The following is a 17,595-nucleotide window of genomic DNA, read 5'->3' as shown; positions in this document are numbered from 1 at the left end:
GCACAAACCTAAGGGCAGTCAGGGTTTTCTCATTATTTTGTTCAGAGTATTAAAATATTTAACATATTAGGATTTTTTTTTAAAAAAACCTTTCAGTTTTACTTTGGGCTATCTTTTTTTTGTGTTTCTTCTGCCCCAAAATGATGAGAAACAAACTATTCATTTTTAACCATCATCACTTAATGATAATGTGTTAAAAAGCAGAAGTGATTTTCTTGCTCATTTAAAAGAAGGAATTAATGGTCCCATTTCCAATATTGGGTAATTTCTTGGCCTCTTTGGAAGAATATCAGGAGATTGACATTTCCTGAACTAATCAAAGACTGGGTTCTTTTGGATTGACTGGCTGTTTTGTTGTATTCCAGAATAAGATTTATTTATTTTTTGGTCGCCATGATGTAAAAATGTTGAGACTCTAGAAAGAGTACAGAGCAACAAAGATGATTAGGAGACTGGAGGCTAAAACATATAAAGAATGGTTGCAGGAACCGGGTATGATGAAAAGAAGGGTGACATGATAGCAGTATTCTGATATTTCTGGAGTTGCCACAAAGAACAGAGTCAAGTTATTCTTTAAAACACCTGAAGGCAGGACAAGAAGCAATGGGTGGAAACTAATCAAGGAGAGACACAACCTAGAACTAAGAAGAAATTTCCTGACAGAACAACTAACCAGTGGAACAGTTTGTCTCCAGAAGTTGTAAATGCTCTATCACTGGAAGTTTTTAAGAAGAGATTGGACAGCCTGAAATGATATAGGATTTCCTGCCTGAGCAGGGAGTTGGACTAGACCTCCAGGGTTCCTTCCAACTCTGTTATTCTATTCTGTTCTGTTCTGTTCTTTCTGTTCTATTCTATTCTATTCTATTCCTTTTCCTATTCTATTCTATTCTATTCTATTCTATTCCTTCTGTTCTGTTCTATTTCTTCTGTTCTATTCTATTCCATTCTATTCTATTCCTTCTGTTCTGTTCTATTCTATTCTATTCTATTCTATTCTATTCTATTCTATTCTATTCTATTCTATTCTATTCTATTCCTTCTGTTCTATTCTATTCTATTCTATTCTATTCTATTCTATTCTATTCTATTCTATTCTTTCTGTTCTGTTCTATTCTATTCTTGTTATTGATTGATTGATTATTGACATTTCGGTGACATTTTCCTCCAAAGAGCTTTGACTGGATCAAGTGATACATGCCAGATTTAAATGACCAATTTGCAAAGGATCACTTTCACCTAAGTTGATCAGAAACACCGTCTTATGCAAAGGGTATCCACTTAAATTTAGTGCTTTTCCTCCCCTCAGCTCTATGGGGCACAATGGACAGTTTTGCAGTAGAAAATTGTATGTACGAAGTGATACTCTTAGCAAGATATGAATGAAGTTGTACGAGTTCCTCTGGAAATATTTTAATTTAAAGAATACTGGAATTTTTGCCACTCCTCAAGAGGTATGCCCAGTAGAAAGACAGATTGTTCTGTGTTGCATTTTTACATAAGTCACAAATGGCTTTTTTCTTTAGCAGGGGTCTTGAAAGCCTTCAGCATCTTTACTATATATTTGTAGTGGAAGTCACTATTGCCTGGAGGAAAAGAGAAATTGCTCCCATAGTTGAATCCATGCCAGAGAGATTTGGAACACAAAGTCGTTGTGTACAATAAAGACAGTTTTCTAAGAATATAGAAAAGCAGACTGACTTACAGTCCCAGTTTGTGCACCATGGGACAGTATTTTGTCAGGACATAAATTTTTACAGTATTTCAAAAGAACTAATGAAACAATAACTTAGCCTTAACTAACCAATTCCAATTTATTTGAGATTATTCATCGTTATTTTTAGGAGCAACAGTGAGTGCATTTTTTACAAGTCCCATTTTCTGTTGCTATTTTGTACTGATATACATACAAAATTAAAGTAAAATTAAGTAAAATTATTAATTTTAATGTGATCATCATATTGAAGCTTCCTGTATTTGTGTGAATTCTCATATCTTTCCTATGCTGGGCACACACATTCTCAACCATATGCATTTAAGAAACTCATCAACTTGGATAGGAAGGCAATATATAAATCTCTTCCAAAGGCTGGTCTTCTGCCATTGTTCAAAGTTATTATTTGCCATTCAGGTTGAACGCACAGCTGTTAAGCTTCTAACCACAGATAACCTGATCCTCCACGCATTTTAAAACCATAGTAGTGACCATTGCTAAATCTGACCATCGCAAATTCCGTTGTTAACCATTTTTTGTGTAAAAAAAAGTTATTCCTTTTATTTGTTATTATTAATCTTATATCATGTCCTCCCTGATAAATTTTTGTTCCAAGTTTGCTCATTATCATTTCCTCATGAAGAAGTATTTGCTGTTTACAAAATAATTTTCCACCTTTCTTTTCCTTAAATTGTTCTTACATTACCCAGTCCTTATTCTACAGGGTGTCCCGTCTCTATGATTTTCAATACCTGAATCTCTGCCTCTTCTTCCTTATCCTATTTGTTCCCAACCGCTTCCTGGCTTTATTTAATTTGAGATTATTTGGAAAGGAAGTTATTGAGAATTAGCTTTGTGTTATATGAAATCATATATATAAATCCTTGTTATTATTTCTAAAAATACATATAGAAATGTTACAACTAAGCTTATGAAAAGCCTGTGAAATTTGTGTCATTCTGATCTAAATCTTTTAAACACTTCTTAACACTAATAAAATTTAATTATTATCTGATATATTACTTTATTTTATAATCTGGAATATTATGTTATGGAAAGTTACTAGAAACATCACTGGGTTTAATGGCTGTCTGATAGTGAATGAACATATACACAATCAGACACACAGATATATACACACAAGCATCCAGGAAGAAACTATAGACTTAACACTCAATCATAAAAGAGCATGGTTGATTTAAATTCATGAGGTTACTTGCCTCAGCAGTTTTAAGATGTGTGGATATCTCCCAGACAACCCTGAACCAGCCTGAAACCTTCTCTGAGTCTTAGTCTATGAAAATATACACTGAGAAACCAACTTCAAATTTATTTTGCATTCTCAAAAATTGTAACTGCATAAAGATAAGAGAAATAGTGGGGATTTCCTTGGTCTTCCCAAGCATCATAGATATCAGATATTTATGCATGGTTTTAAATAGTGAACCAGTGTTTGAAGGGTATCGTTTTAGTTTGCTTTTGGTTTAGTGTAATATATAAAAACGGGAACATAAGGAGCCTCTGTGGTGCAGTACTGCAAGCTACTTCTGCAGCCAGCTGCGTATAATTTGGCAGTTCAAATCCCACAAGGCTCCAGGTTGACTCAGCCTTCCATCCTTCTGAGGTGGGTAAAATGAGGACCCAGATTGTTGTGGCCAATATGCTGACTCTGTAAACCGCTTAGAGAGGGCTGTAAAGCACTATAAAGCGGTATATAAGTCTAAGTGCTATTGCTATTCAAGTTTTTCTCATTTCTTTTTTGTTCGGCTTTGTGTCATCTTGAGTTTGACAAATCTACTTATAATATTAGTTTTGCAACAATAGTTGTAGGAATTCAACAGTTAAATTTGACTAGTTTGCAAGACTGTTTCTGACTTGCTGAGCCTAAATGGAAATGTTCTGGTATGACAATTCTAGAATTCTTTTTGGACATATATAAACCAAGTAAACTAAAGTGGGTATAACTGCTTTTAACTCCTGAGACACACAAACACGTAAAGCTCTTGAACTAATTGCTTTAGCTATGCCACCCATTTATTTATGCATGGTAGTTTTAAATTATTGAATTATCTCCTTTGTCCATGTCTTTCTTTGGTGGTTGAAAACCAGGCAGACTTAATGAAGTCAGCTGTTGTTGTAGAGAGTGGAATGCATTTGTCAAAAACTTCCTTGAAAACTGGCTGTCAGATGCAGTTGTACCAATATGGCTTCTCCACTTAGGCCCATATTTTGTAAGGTTGAAATTGCAAACATCCAGACTAATTTAGGAAATCACATCTTGCCATTACAGGACCTCCAGTCCACTCATGGTCACTCATTAAAATATAAAGATTTTTGGACTTCCTTCAAGTTTATAGAGGAGGAAATTCTTTTGATTTAAAAGTTACATTCGCATTTAGGCAGGTGATGTTGTGCCTTTATAAAAAGAAGTCAGTCCTTCCCTGTTTAAGATACTGAAACTGGTTTTCAAAATTTTCTCCTAGGTTTTACAGTTCCAAAACAATAATTGCCTTCAGTGATGATTACAACTGTAAACTGTTGCTTTGAAAGCTTTTCTTAATTTCTTCACACTCTGAAATTACCTTTACCTCTCAATTTCTTTATCCTTATAGCTTGCTATGCCTCACAGTGACGAATGGACTCGCTTTGCGCGCACTTTGGTAGAGATCAGAGCCAACAGAGCTGACAGTGAAGAAGAAGGCACCATGGAAATAGCTGCTTAGAATGAAGCTGAGTCCTTCCCTTCTATCTGTTGATGAAACCTGTTGAGCATTAGTTCAGTACATTGTTGATACAGTGTTCCTGCCAGCATTACTCATCAGGTTCTTTCTTACTAATCATGCTATGCTTAGTAGCCTGGAAGTATTGTTTCACCTCATATTTCTTCTAGCAAAATTATAAGAAAAAAAGATTCTAATGCAAGGGAATTATGTTGCTGCCTAGTTGATTACTTTTGTAATTGCAATAAACAATCCCTAAGTAAACTTGGGTTCGATAAATCTATATGAAGTCAGATATGATTGGATGCAGATGTGATGTGCTTTGTGACCTAGGACTGGGCCAAAGTTTTTAGATGTGGTGTTTCACATGGTGACTTACATAATGAATGTACTATATAAATATTGCTAATCATTATCTATTCCAGTCTGCGCATGGAACATACTTATTTGAAAGCAGTAAAGCATGTGTATACTGAATCAACATTCATCACCTTCCCATGCATGTTGGAATAATCTTTAATTCAAAATAACAATTTAATATTTAATTCAAAATAACAATTACAGGAAGTCACTTTGTAATAAAATGGTAGCTGTAAAAGGTTGAACAAATCAAACTTTAAAAATACCTATGATTTCCTAGAGGTTTAATATTTCATGTTGGTCACTGGTACTACAGATCAATAGTAACCATCTGAATTGAGCTTCAATTGCTGTTACTAAGTCAATGTTGAAAGGTGTGCTTTAGCCATGTGTTACTCTTTTTGTATTAAACCTATCTCTTAACAGTAAATGAGAGTATTTGAATAAAGAGGCTTATATAGTTGTAACATGACTTGCTCTTTTTTGCTTTTCTTAAGAAAAATAAATCAAATTCATTCTTATGGATTAAAGTCCTTCCAATGTCCCTCTAACCATCATCCTTAGGAAACAACCTGCATGGAAACTAAAAAAATTCTGTACCAGGACTTTTTTTTTTGTGCTAACAAGCATTGGTGATTTAAATATAGTTTTTTTTCAATCCATAAATGTATGGCGTTGGTTCAAGATAATTTGTTGCATGAAAAGAATTATCCCCACCCCAAGTATATTTTACCCACAGAAACCAATTACTTCAAACTAATGTGGCAGAATTCTTTTGTTCATAGAAGTTAAAACACAGTACTAGCTACCTGACTTAATCTTCCGACATTAGGAAACGAAACTGTCTTTGGTTATTACTTCTAAGCCATCCAGCACATGTCATTTTAGTTGAGTAATTGCTTAATAGTTGAGCCATCTCAGAAAAACCAAGCCTTACACATCTAAGATTGTCTTGCTGTTTGTAATCATGTAGAGCAGGGATCCCCAACCTTTTCGACGCCGCGGCCCGGTTCCGGCGCCAGCTGGGCGCCGCGGCCCGGTTCCGGCGTCAGCTGGGCGCCGCCATCTTTTTTGACGAAAAAGCACTTCCGGTGACGCCACCGGAAGTGCTTTGTCAAAAGATGGCGGCGCTTTCTCGTGAGCTTTTCGGGTAGAAATGGCTTTCTACCCGGAAAAGCTCACCCGAAGCGCTTGGCGCCGCTCATCTTTTTGACGAAAAGCACTTCCGGTGAGCTTTCACCGGAAAAGCTCACCAAAGCGCTTTTTTACCAAAAAGATGGCGGCGCCCAGCAACCAGCGGCCCGGTAAGGCTTGTTCCGCGGCCCGGTACCGGTCCGCGGACCGGCGGTTGGGGACCCCTGATGTAGAGTATTTGAGCGAACTACACTTGCCTTCTGCTTCAGAGTTTGGCCATAACCTGAACCCACTGTGTCTCATTCTAAAACTGATGATTTGACCTTGAGACATAAGTTCTGAATCAAGAGCTCATCCCTGATCTACTTGGACTGGTATGCAGGAAATACGTTTTCTGTTCAGACCTTTATCTGAAGGCCTTTCTTCACCACCGTTGGATTTTCATGTAGAAGGCATGTTAGTCAATGGAAAAACATGTTTGCTCCAAAATTGCAAACCAATTAAAAATAAGAAGCACTGTCAGTCTGTCTATTGGTAAGCCCATTTTGTACTGATGTTCCAGGAAAGTGGAAGAGGCTCCCAGATTTATCAGTAGCAAATAAGAGCTCAACTTCCAATAGTTTTTCTTTATTTTGGTTCTCAACGGATGTGGAACCACATGAAGAATTATATCTTTATATAATAGAACCCGACAACCTGTTTTCTTTTCCAAATCCCACATACTTATATATTTTAGTTTCAAGAAAAGACAAATTATGCTCTGAAAAATCAGCAACATGCTGTTAAATTTCAGTGGTATAATTCTAAGGATGCAGGGGCTGTAGAAAGTAGCCCTTGAGGCACATATTTTTTCCACATTCTTCATCTGGCCTGCAGACAAAATGTAACAGCTTCGTTATGGATGTTTGAAGCTGCAAAGAATGCACTTGTGAAGTTTGAGTTTTTCTGCCCATACTTCTCAATTCTTAAAAGATTATCTCATCAAGTTGTATGATTCTAATATTCCAAGAACCATAGACTGAAAATTAAAAATGAGACATCTGAAGGTGTCCAACATTTTCATTTTGGAATCTATTAGAAGGAATTTTTAAATTATAAGAGTTTAGGTACCTTTGTGCTGTATAACCACATAATTTTAAAGTTGTACGTATCCACTGAAGAGCGGGAACAACTCATACACATAAATAGTTGCTAAGTTAGTATTACAAAAAAACCCCAACCCAACAGTTTTGTTTTGGTTCACATGTGAACATGTATACACGAACACACCACACACACACACACACACACACGTTGGGGATTGTTTTTGATTATTTTTACTCATCCAAAGTATGTGTGTATGACTTCTGGATTGGAAACTACACTCCCAAAAAGTGACAGAATCAGGACTTAACTTTAATTTAATTTTCTAGACTGAAAAAGAGCAATATTCAAATCTGCTATCATGGTACAATGCAATGTCATATACCTTTCTGCTTTCAATTGTATGCTACACCAGCTCTGGGATTTCTTTTCCAAATCCCACATACTTATATATGGAAATAAGACCATGGACACAGAGCTTTAAGCATACAATTCCATGCACAGAGATCTGAGTGGATAATTTTCAAAGTAAATGAATAGGCAAAATCTTTGTTCTGGTTGTTGTTATTATTTAAAAATCTTTTAATTAAAAAAATAGAACTTTCACACAAGTATTTTCTACTTACAGCGCAGTAATTAAGGCAAACACCATTAATACAGTGCTTGAATTTTTTTATTGCATTTATTTAAACAAGCAGCAGTTATTCCTAAGTGCATTACATACAAAGTGTTCCAAATATTGGTAGGGGCAAATTCCTGACCTGTTGGGTGCAGCCTCCATTCACATCAATGCAGCAAAACATGGGAAATGATTGAGAGCGTATAACACTATCTGTTGGTGGCTCTTGCCTGAGTTGCGAAATGTCATTACAGAGAATAACAGGGCTATGTTCTTCCACAAAGTGCATAGATTATGGAAATCTACATTTCTTTCCCAGGCTTATCCAGTCATAATTCTGTTAGCAGAAACACAATGCTCATAAAAGCTCAGTTAACAGTCCTCCTCAACCCTGGCAACTTTAAGGCTTCAATTCTTTATTGGCTGGGGGATTCTGCGAGTTGAAATCCATTCATCTTAAAGCTATCAAGGCTGAGAAATACTGTTCTATAATATTCGGGAATGCAGTGTACGTGCAATACATTTTCAGAATTAGGTACGGCTCATTCTGATACATTTTGAATCCTATTGTACATAGATTGAATATGTAACCAATATGTAATCAATGCATAATCCAATGTTTAAATAATTCATATTCATGACCTCTGTTGCATATAAGAAAATCCTAGATACATACATACATAAGTGTGTGTGTGTGCGCTGTATGCCCACATACATACACCATATGTAAATTTATATAAGAGTATATCCAACAGAGCCATGCAGTTTATTTTGAAAGCAAGTATTTAATTTGGAATACTTGAAGGCATGAATCTATCATGCCTTAAACCAAAGGCATATTTCCAGGAAGTGCCTGCACAGGACAACTGCCTGATCCCAGAAAAACCAACAGCTATATGTTAAGCCATTGCAGATGAGCTACATTCACATATTTGTACAGTAAAGCATATTTTTGCCTTTAAATCTGAAGTGCTGCTCAGCCCTGATTCCTATTTATGCAGTCATGATGGCAGAACATCTTCATTTGATGCCAAAGGCCATATTCTACCATCCCAACATATGCCAAAGGCCATATTCTACCATCCCAACATATGCCAAAGGCCATATTCTACCATCCCAACATATGCCAAAGGCCATATTCTACCATCCCTGTTTGCCCACCAATAAGAAAAATTATGAATATGTTTTCAAAATCAGTCCAAGTACATTCACAATTCCAAGTGTAAGTAATTGGGGTGGGGTGGGGGGGATACATTCATGGGTCCAAATTAACAACTATTTTAGCAGAAACGTCACAGTGATCTGACCTAGGAAGCACAAATGTACATCTAAAGTGAAAAAATGGGGAAGGAAAAGAAATTTCTAGATAAGGCTTCGCTTAGACAGAAAAACTAAAGGACTGAAGTATAAAGATTGATCAGACACATGGTTCCTCTGCCAACCATTACTTATAAGTATGTTGTGGTTTATAATGCCGTTCTAGAGGTAGGAGACATTGCTGTAAACTGAGGTAAGTAAAGTCCAAATTTATTTTCAATTCCTGCAAATGTGGCAACAGCCAGCTTGTAACCTCCAACATGGTCTGGGTTAGGTGCAGGAAGGGTGATTCTAGATTTAAGTACTGGTTCAGATCCTGCTGGTTTTCTGTAAGGAAAAAAAAATTTTTTTTTTAATGCAACCTTTCACAAAATATCTTTGAAAACAAGTCCTTTCTGTAACCCAAGCCCATTTTTCTCTTTCCTCTTACTAGTGACCCATAACCCCAGATCATAGAGTAATTTGAATATTCACTTTGAACTCTGGAAGTATGCTTTTGCTCTTTGACATTCATTGTCTGGATCTCTCCCACTAGAGCAAATTAGTTAATAAATTAGTACTTACACTCCTCCAAAATCAATATAAAACCATCGCTGCAGTAGCTCATACGTCACTAGGGTTACTCCAAATTGAGGGGACGAACGAAACACACGAGCTGAAAGTAAAATGAAAAACATAATCATATTAACACACAGGCTTATAGAAATACTCCCATACCCTTAATAAATCCCTTCAATTGTTACCTGCAGCTCCTTTCCAAAAAGCCCTTGGACCTTCCTCTCGTAAGATCTTTCCAAAGCAATCAATGACACCACTGTAAGTTGTTTGTCCTGCCCGGGCTGCTACCTGTAACCTTGTCTTGATCACATCTGCAGGGGTCACTAAAGATGCAGCTGGCATTCCTGAAGAAAACGAGAGAGGAAACTATTGTCACTTGCATTCTCAGTTGGATGCAATTTCATATGATTCAACTAAGAGTTTTGACGAGCAAAGTCCACATTTTAATAAAGCTTTTTTTTAAGGAAGCCATCTATTAAATTCACAGTGGAAAAAACAAGACAGAAAAATATACTCTAATACAGGGGTCCCCAACCGCCGGTCCGCGGAACAAGCCTTACCGGGCCACTGGTTGCTGGGCGCCATCTTTTTTGGTAAAAAGCGCTTCCGGTGAGCTTTTCCGGGTGAAAGCTCACCGGAAGCGCGTCATAAAAGATGGCGCCAGCACTCGGTGAGCTTTTCGGGTAGAAAGCCATTTCTACCTGAAAAAGCTCACCGAGCGCGCGCCGCCATCTTTTGACTGAAAGCGCCCGGTGGCGTCACCGGGCGCTTTTCGTCATAAAAGATGGCGGCGCCCAGTTGACGCCGGTACCGGGCCGCGGCGCCCAGCTGATGCCGGAACCGGGCCACGGCATCGAAAAGGTTGGGGATCCCTGCTCTAATACACCAGCAAGACTGAGTCCAAATATGTAAGATCTTGCATCACTTCTACAGATTCCTAACATGTAAGTAATCTTTAATCTTACAGAATTTAATATAACGTTGAACTATATACCACACCTTTGAAATTTGATTAGGAGAAGTTGTTGTATCCACTATAGAGAATGGTTAAATTATTTTGAGAAATTGAAACATGAAATTATTCAGACATCTAGGAATGATTGTCAGACACGTGAACTGTTTTGGAAAAGGCAATATTTTGTACTAATCAAAAGATATGCCAATATATGTTGTTATGTCAGAGATTATGTGATTATCTTACCATAATGCTTTATATTGTTAATATTATAACAGTAAATTCATTTGTAAACCAGTGACTATTGATAAGCATTAAATCAATCTACATTTTCTTTCTTTTTTCTTTCTTTTTTCATTCTTAGTTCGTACTTCTTTTTTTTATTTTTTTTTAGATTAAAAATTGCTCTGTTTCCGGCTCTCGCTCCATGCCTAAAATTGGGAGAAAGTTGTCCAGGAAAGATAATTGTAGCAGTCATCATAAATCATTTTACCAAACTATTTAAAAACCACTAATAAAAAGAAAAATAGACTGTCCTTCCTAAAAAAAAGGAGTTGCTGAGTAAAGAAAGCACTTTGAAATGCTCCTGCATCTCAGGCCTTCTCTTGCATGGTTAGAAAAAAATTGTTTCAGCCAATTCTTGTGGATGGGAAATTTTGCTTGGTTTTGAACATGAAATAAAATATTTAAATGTCACATTTCCCTTCCATTTGACACTAGGAAATTCAGGAGAATTTTTTGATTTTTTTTCCTCACCTTCCACCTGAATATGATCATGATTAATATTTTTTGTATCATTTTGTTTGCCTCAACCAAGTGAAAATATATGTGAAATGATGAAAAAATAAATAAATAAATTGGCTTTTCTTTGTCTTGCACACTGAATTCATCAAGGTTGACTCAGCCTTCTATCCTTCCATCCTTCCAAAGTGGGTAAAATGAGGATCCATATTGTTGGGGGCAATATGCTGACTCTGTAAACCACTTATAGAGGGCTGTAAAGCACTGTGAAGTGGTATATTTTTCACACTATAAGATGCTCCGGACTATAAGATGCACATTAGCTTTAGAGGAAGAAAATGAAAAAAATCTGCCACGGCCTCCCAGCATCCATCTGGTATTCATCAGCAAACAGCCTGCCTCCTCCGTGTCTGCTGCCTCTGCCAGGGAACACTGGAGTCTCCGCTGCCGAGCACTTGATTGGAGGTTGGATTGGCCTCCTGGAATACCAACGCCTATCACCGCTACCCATTTGCCACCAATTGCCTCCGCCTGTTCGCTGCCAATTGATAGGTGGCGGTGAACAGGTGGCAGCGAATAGATGGCAGCGATCCCCACCACCTACAAGAGCTGTTTGGCAGTATTCCAGGAGGCCGATCCAACCACCAATCAGCTGCTCGGCAGCGAAGGCCACAAACCCACCCTTTGCTCCCACCACAATATTCACTCTAAGACGTACAGACATTTCCACCCACATTTGGGGGGCGGGGCGTGGAGGATGAAGTGTGTCTTATAGTGCAAAAAATACAATAAGTGTTTTTGCTCTTGAGGAAATAGCACATTTGGCTGTATTTTTAATTAATAAATCAGAAACTCTTAGAGCATATTTAAACTAGAAAGTTTAAATAATTTTGAAGTTTTAAAATAGGACTCTTCTGTGACTTCTGTTGTCTAATCATCTGCACAAAGTTCTGTAAACCAGTATTTTCTTCACCTTGCTTCCTAATTTAGGTATGCAGCTTATTAGATGTCTGGACTGAAACAGAATGTTGTATATAAGAACATATTTCTCAATTCAAAAAGTAATAAAACTCCCAATTCAATTGTGTTTGGTACTCCCACAGCCAGAGACATACATTTTAACATTCTAACATCTTCTGCAATGTCTTGCTGGATGACTACTGCTGGCAGATAAACAATAGAAAGCACAAAGATTTAAAATATGTGAATCCCCCAAACCAGTTTCTATGTAGCATGTCAATGGAAGGCAAAAAGCACATCATATCTAATAACTTTAGGATGCCAATCAACATTTTTTGAAAATAAATATAATGGAATTTGCCATATTTAGAACTGAATAGGGAGGGGGAATTAAAAAAATAAAAGATTGTACAGTATTCCGAAAACACTGTCTCTTCTTGTTTTATTACTTTTCCATTCTGCAGCACTTCCAAACCAATGTGGTCAAACAAAGATGCATAAATCTCCTTTGCTTTTCCCTCCTCCTTCTTCTCTCTAAAGCTTAATAATTCTGTAACCGTTTTTATCCAAACCACTATGGTTTGGCTCCAGAACACAATCTCACTTTTTTTTTTAGTGTACTGCTTTGAAAGAGATGTAAAAGTGTGTGTTTATCACTAAAATAAGAACTGCTCATCCATTCTCCAAAACCAAAGGAGAGAAAGAAGAAGGTACTGTGACTTTTCATAGTTAAAATCAATGGGATGTGCAAGAATCATTGCTGTTAAGCTTTTCCACACGCAATTATTCTGAACTTATTAGAAGCTGGACTTTAACAATTTGTTAACACTTGAAAATACAGCAAGGCATATGTCTGTTCATAGAAATTGTGCCATTATGTAAATGTGGTTGGGATAAGAGTTATTTGATGTCCACAAATGTTTCTAAAACATTCCCCTTGTAGAAATCAGCAAATGTGAATTGTTAGCTTTTTGATGCTATGGCCAAACAGTTTTATTTTCTGCTGAATTACCAACTCCATCTATCAGTAGGAATTCCACAATTACAAATCAGGAGTTTTCAAACGTCATTTAACTGTGTTGTTTGTAATTGACTTTAATTCCTTTAAAGCAGACACTACATAGGAAACTAAAAGCATACTTTAAAAAAACACCCAACATGCCCCCCCCACCAATGAACAACTTCTTTCACCATTGCTGGAGAATACAAACGAGCATTCAGATGGTATCATCTATATTAGAACTCCCTTCCACCTATCTAATTTTATACTGAATATCAGTCAAGTCATTGTCAAGACAGTGGTGGGTTGAATAGAAAGTAACTTGAAATGGAAAAATAGAGAATATATATGGGACAAAATCCACATTATAAATACTGGTAACAGCTGATAATGAGACACTGTTTCAGTGGCTGGGGTTCAAAGAGGCAGTTGTTGTGTTTGCAATAATTTAACAAAGGACAAAGAAAGAAAACTAAAAACACTAAGAAATTGCACAAAGGCTTGAGTTTCATATAATGGCTCAAAATCTTTTTATTTTATCACAGAATTAACCCAACTTTAAAACCATTGTATTTTGCATAAAATATATGCATTTTAAAAATAAAGTATTTAAAAAGACTTGGGAGGTATGTGAACTGTGTGTCTTTTCTGTGCTGTAAAATTAATTAGTGGATATTGAAAAGGAGAAATCAAAGATATATGTAAAATAGTACATGCTCTTAACCATTAATTATTACATTAATGGCATATTCCAAACAGCTTCTTAAAAGTGACAGATTGGGATCTTAGAAACCTGTCTTCAAATCCCAATCTGATCATGGAGTTCAATAGGTGACCAACTACCTTCACTGTGAGAATATTTGAAATGTTGTGGAGAGATTGCTCCTTACTGGTGTCTTGCAACTCCAATCCCTGATGATAAATTCACTGCCAAATCTTGGGTGAAGAGCAACAGCATGAGTCAAGAATTGCAGTGGTCTCTTGTATCACTTTAACTGCTAGAGCCAGTAGCAGATAATCTAGGAATCAGTCAGAAAACCAATTTGGCTGCATGGAACATTTGATGTAACAGATTCCAGAGCGGTGTTTTTCAGCCTTGATAACTTCAAAATGCAGGGATTTCAACTCCCAGAATTGAAGCTGGCTGGGAAATTCTAGGATTTGTACTCCACACATCTTCAAGTTGCAAAGATTGAGAAATGCTGCTCTAGAGACTGAATACAAAAACCTGCCAATTAAAAAAATAACACAATCTAATATTCCAAACTATTCAGGACTTTTTGCTACAGAGCTCAAAGTTGAAATCTCCAGAAATGAGCAAACAAAATACTTCTATTGATTTTTTTCCCATTTAGAAGACAGAATGCAAAAAGTTCAGGAAAACATGTTTTTGAGGGCAGTAGGCGACACAATGCCAAAACAACAACACAACAACTGATTTCTGATGATTCTATGATTCCCTTTAGCTGAATCACAGCAGGACAGAGAAGTATTTACTGTTTTCCTTTTCATTCCATGCAAACAAGGCATGGTTTCTCCATAGCCATTACATTTCTATTATTTATCATAATAACAGGAGATTTTCCTTTCTGGACCCATTAGAATGCAGCATTTCAAATACACTGTCTAAAGTAGCTCGCCTACTGTTACTTATACATGATAACAATCAGCTTTTTTTCATTTTATATATAGATTTTATCTAACTTCCCATACAACAGAAAGTCGCTAAAATCAATGCCATTGATGGTACTCCCTTCCCTATCAGTGTAAATTCATGAGACATATTTGGATCCTAACATGAATTGATATTTAAAAATTTGCTAAGATTTTAGATGAAAATCTTTTTCAGTCAATTTTCCCTCTCCTACTCATTGTCTATATCAGGGATGTCAAACTCGATTTCATGGAGGGCCACATCAGGGTTGTGTTTAACATCCAGGGGTTGGGATGCACATGTCCAGGATGGGTGGGAAAGCTCAATGGCATTTGTGTTGGGGGCGCTGTGGTGACCTGAGTGCTCTGCCAGTGAAAACGGGCTCCTGCTAGAGAAAACAGAGCTCAGGAGCCCGTTTTCGCTGGTAGAAGCACCGTGGGCCAGTCCTCCACTGTTTCCAGGGTGTCCCCACGGGCCAGATCTAAGTACCCCAGGGGCCAGGTTCGACCCCCAAGCCGTTAGTTTGACACCCCTGGTCTATATTATTTCAACATTTATCTTATTCAAGCATTCAGACCATTATTCTGTATATGCACCAGAACTACTGGATTCTGAACATAAATTCAAAATATAATATATTTTTTTAATTTCACGATATATAGATATAGACTTCCTATTACAAGCCTGGAAATCAACAAAAAGTGTCCCTTTTTGCTGGCAGACTCTCACCTCTCATTATTGCTGACAAGGGTATGCAAAATATTACACTGCTGGTGGGCAAATGAAAGAAAATGCAACAGAACAAATGGTAATGAGAAGGGACTTGAGAGAGTATGGCATGTCGAATTTTTCAACTTTCAATTTCCAAACATTTCTTGATTGTTGTTGGTCATCCAGAGTCGTGGGAACCAGATGGGATACAACATTAATAAATAATAGTTAAGTATTAATAAATAATACTTAAGTACTCCTTTTTGTTTCTTCTGACATATATTTCATTGCATATAACAAAACTGGCTTAAACATTGCTTCTAAAAGTTAATAAATATTTATATAGTATATATAATATAATAAATAAATAATCTTAGTAAATATGTCACCAAGATACAAAAATCATATTTGTACACTAAGGGTTTTATTTTCTGATTTTTGTATAATCTGAAATAATTCTTTCACAATTTTCTTGTCAAACACAACTACTTTTATGTTTGATACATTAATCTTCCAACCCATGCATCATACAATTTATTTAATAGTTGCTGAAAATTATTCAGGTTTCCAACTAATAACACATCTTTGCATTCAGAAGTAGAAGTACCTTAACATCCTCAGTTGATTAACCTCAATCCTCATCATAAACATTACCTGCATATTTACCCATAAAAACATTAAACAACAAAGGAACCTTCACCCATTGTTTATTTTGTATTCAATTAACTGTAACATTTATTCTCAATATATTCTACTCATCCATCAACCTTTCTATTATGTACTTTCTATAATGCACAAAGAATTATACATTTCAAATTTATTTCGTTTACAAGTAGTCCTTGACTTACAACAGTTCATTTAGTGACCGCACAAAGTTATAACAGCACTGAAACAAGTGACATGACCATTTTTTCCTCTTGTGATTGTTGCAGTATACCCATGGCCACATGATCAAAATTTAGATGCTTGACAACTGACTCATATTTATGACATTTGCAGTGTCTTGGGGTCATGGATCAGATTCTGCAACCTTCTGACAAGCAAAGTCAATGGGAAAACCAGATTCACTTAATAACCTTGTTATTAACTTAACAATTGTGGCATGAAAGACATAAAATGGGGCAAAATTCACTTAGCAACATAAATTTTGGGCTCAATTTTGGTTGTAAGTTGAAGACTACCTGTATTATGTTTTCTTTGAATTACAAAATAGCATAATAAATCTTTTTCTCACTCACACATTAATCCATTATATTCTGGAAAGAATCTTTATTTTTATGCACAATCTTTATTCATCTACTACATCAGTTGTGGGATTCCAATTTTTTTACTACCGTTTCTTTGGGCGTGGCTTGGTGGGTGTCGTGTGGTTTGGTGGGCGTGGCAGGGGAAGGTTACTGCAAAATCCCATTCCCTCCCCACCCCACTAACCTACTTTTCCAGCGCTGTTCTCCTGTACAGGGCAACAAAAGAGGACCCAGCCGATCAGCTGGCACTCAACTGAGACAGGGGCGGGGCCAGTCAGAAGTGGTATTTGACCGTCCTCCGAACTATTCAAAATTTCCGCTACCGGTTCTCCAGAACCGGTCAGAACCTGCTGAATACCACTTCTGTACTACATTCTCTACATTTTGCTTGTAACCTCTTCTTTAGCAACTAACACCCCTGTAAAGTCTGATTTGATTCTTACTATCTTTACCTTTTGCATAAGGGAGTAGCAATAGTATTTTTTTAATTGTCACATTCAGATTCAATCTCTGTATACATGTTAAGCACATCAGTCACTCCATAAGCAAATCACATCCATTCTCCAGTTACTTTATTGATACTTACAATCATACTATATATCTTTGTTAACACTTATGACTTGTTTTCATTATTTTTCACTGGATACTAATGTAAAGAATATTTTTGTAAATTCTGCCTTCAACATATCACTATTATTCCAAACACACCTATAAAATTCTCCTTTCCACATTCCCTTACTTCAGTTTTATCCAAAAACATTTCATTAATTTTATGTCTAATACTATTTAGTCTAATACTGGCTACTTTTTATATTGTAATTA

The 17,595-nt window shown here is 36.5% G+C and overlaps 2 protein-coding genes across 20 annotated transcripts in view; one reads left to right on the top strand and one right to left on the bottom strand.

The window, feature by feature from the left end:
- The window catches only part of DYNC1I1 (dynein cytoplasmic 1 intermediate chain 1), a 273,836-nt gene extending 268,575 nt beyond the window's left edge, over nt 1–5,261 (top strand). For all 16 annotated transcript variants that reach the window (XM_087945421.1, XM_087945424.1, XM_087945423.1 and 13 more), the window contains one exon: nt 4,327–5,261. In XM_087945421.1, the coding sequence (XP_087801547.1) occupies nt 4,327–4,437 (111 nt within the window). In that variant the 3' untranslated portion in view covers nt 4,438–5,261. The remainder of the gene's footprint in view (nt 1–4,326) is intronic.
- A 3,484-nt stretch (nt 5,262–8,745) lies between these two features.
- Nucleotides 8,746–17,595, bottom strand: part of SLC25A13 (solute carrier family 25 member 13) — a 160,020-nt gene continuing 151,170 nt past the window's right edge. For all 4 annotated transcript variants that reach the window (XM_087945407.1, XM_087945406.1, XM_087945408.1 and 1 more), the window contains 3 exons: nt 9,691–9,849; nt 9,512–9,602; nt 8,746–9,274 (listed from right to left, as the gene is read on the bottom strand). In XM_087945407.1, the coding sequence (XP_087801533.1) occupies nt 9,097–9,274; nt 9,512–9,602; nt 9,691–9,849 (428 nt within the window). In that variant the 3' untranslated portion in view covers nt 8,746–9,096. The remainder of the gene's footprint in view (nt 9,275–9,511; nt 9,603–9,690; nt 9,850–17,595) is intronic.

The sequence above is a fragment of the Notechis scutatus genome, chromosome Z (genome assembly GCF_049901735.1).
Source record: "Notechis scutatus isolate UNSWTSFEM ecotype Mainland chromosome Z, rNotScu1.2, whole genome shotgun sequence".
NCBI lineage: Eukaryota > Metazoa > Chordata > Lepidosauria > Squamata > Elapidae > Notechis > Notechis scutatus.
Note: the sequence above shows the minus strand (reverse complement) of the source record. Positions and strands in the feature narration are given on the sequence as shown.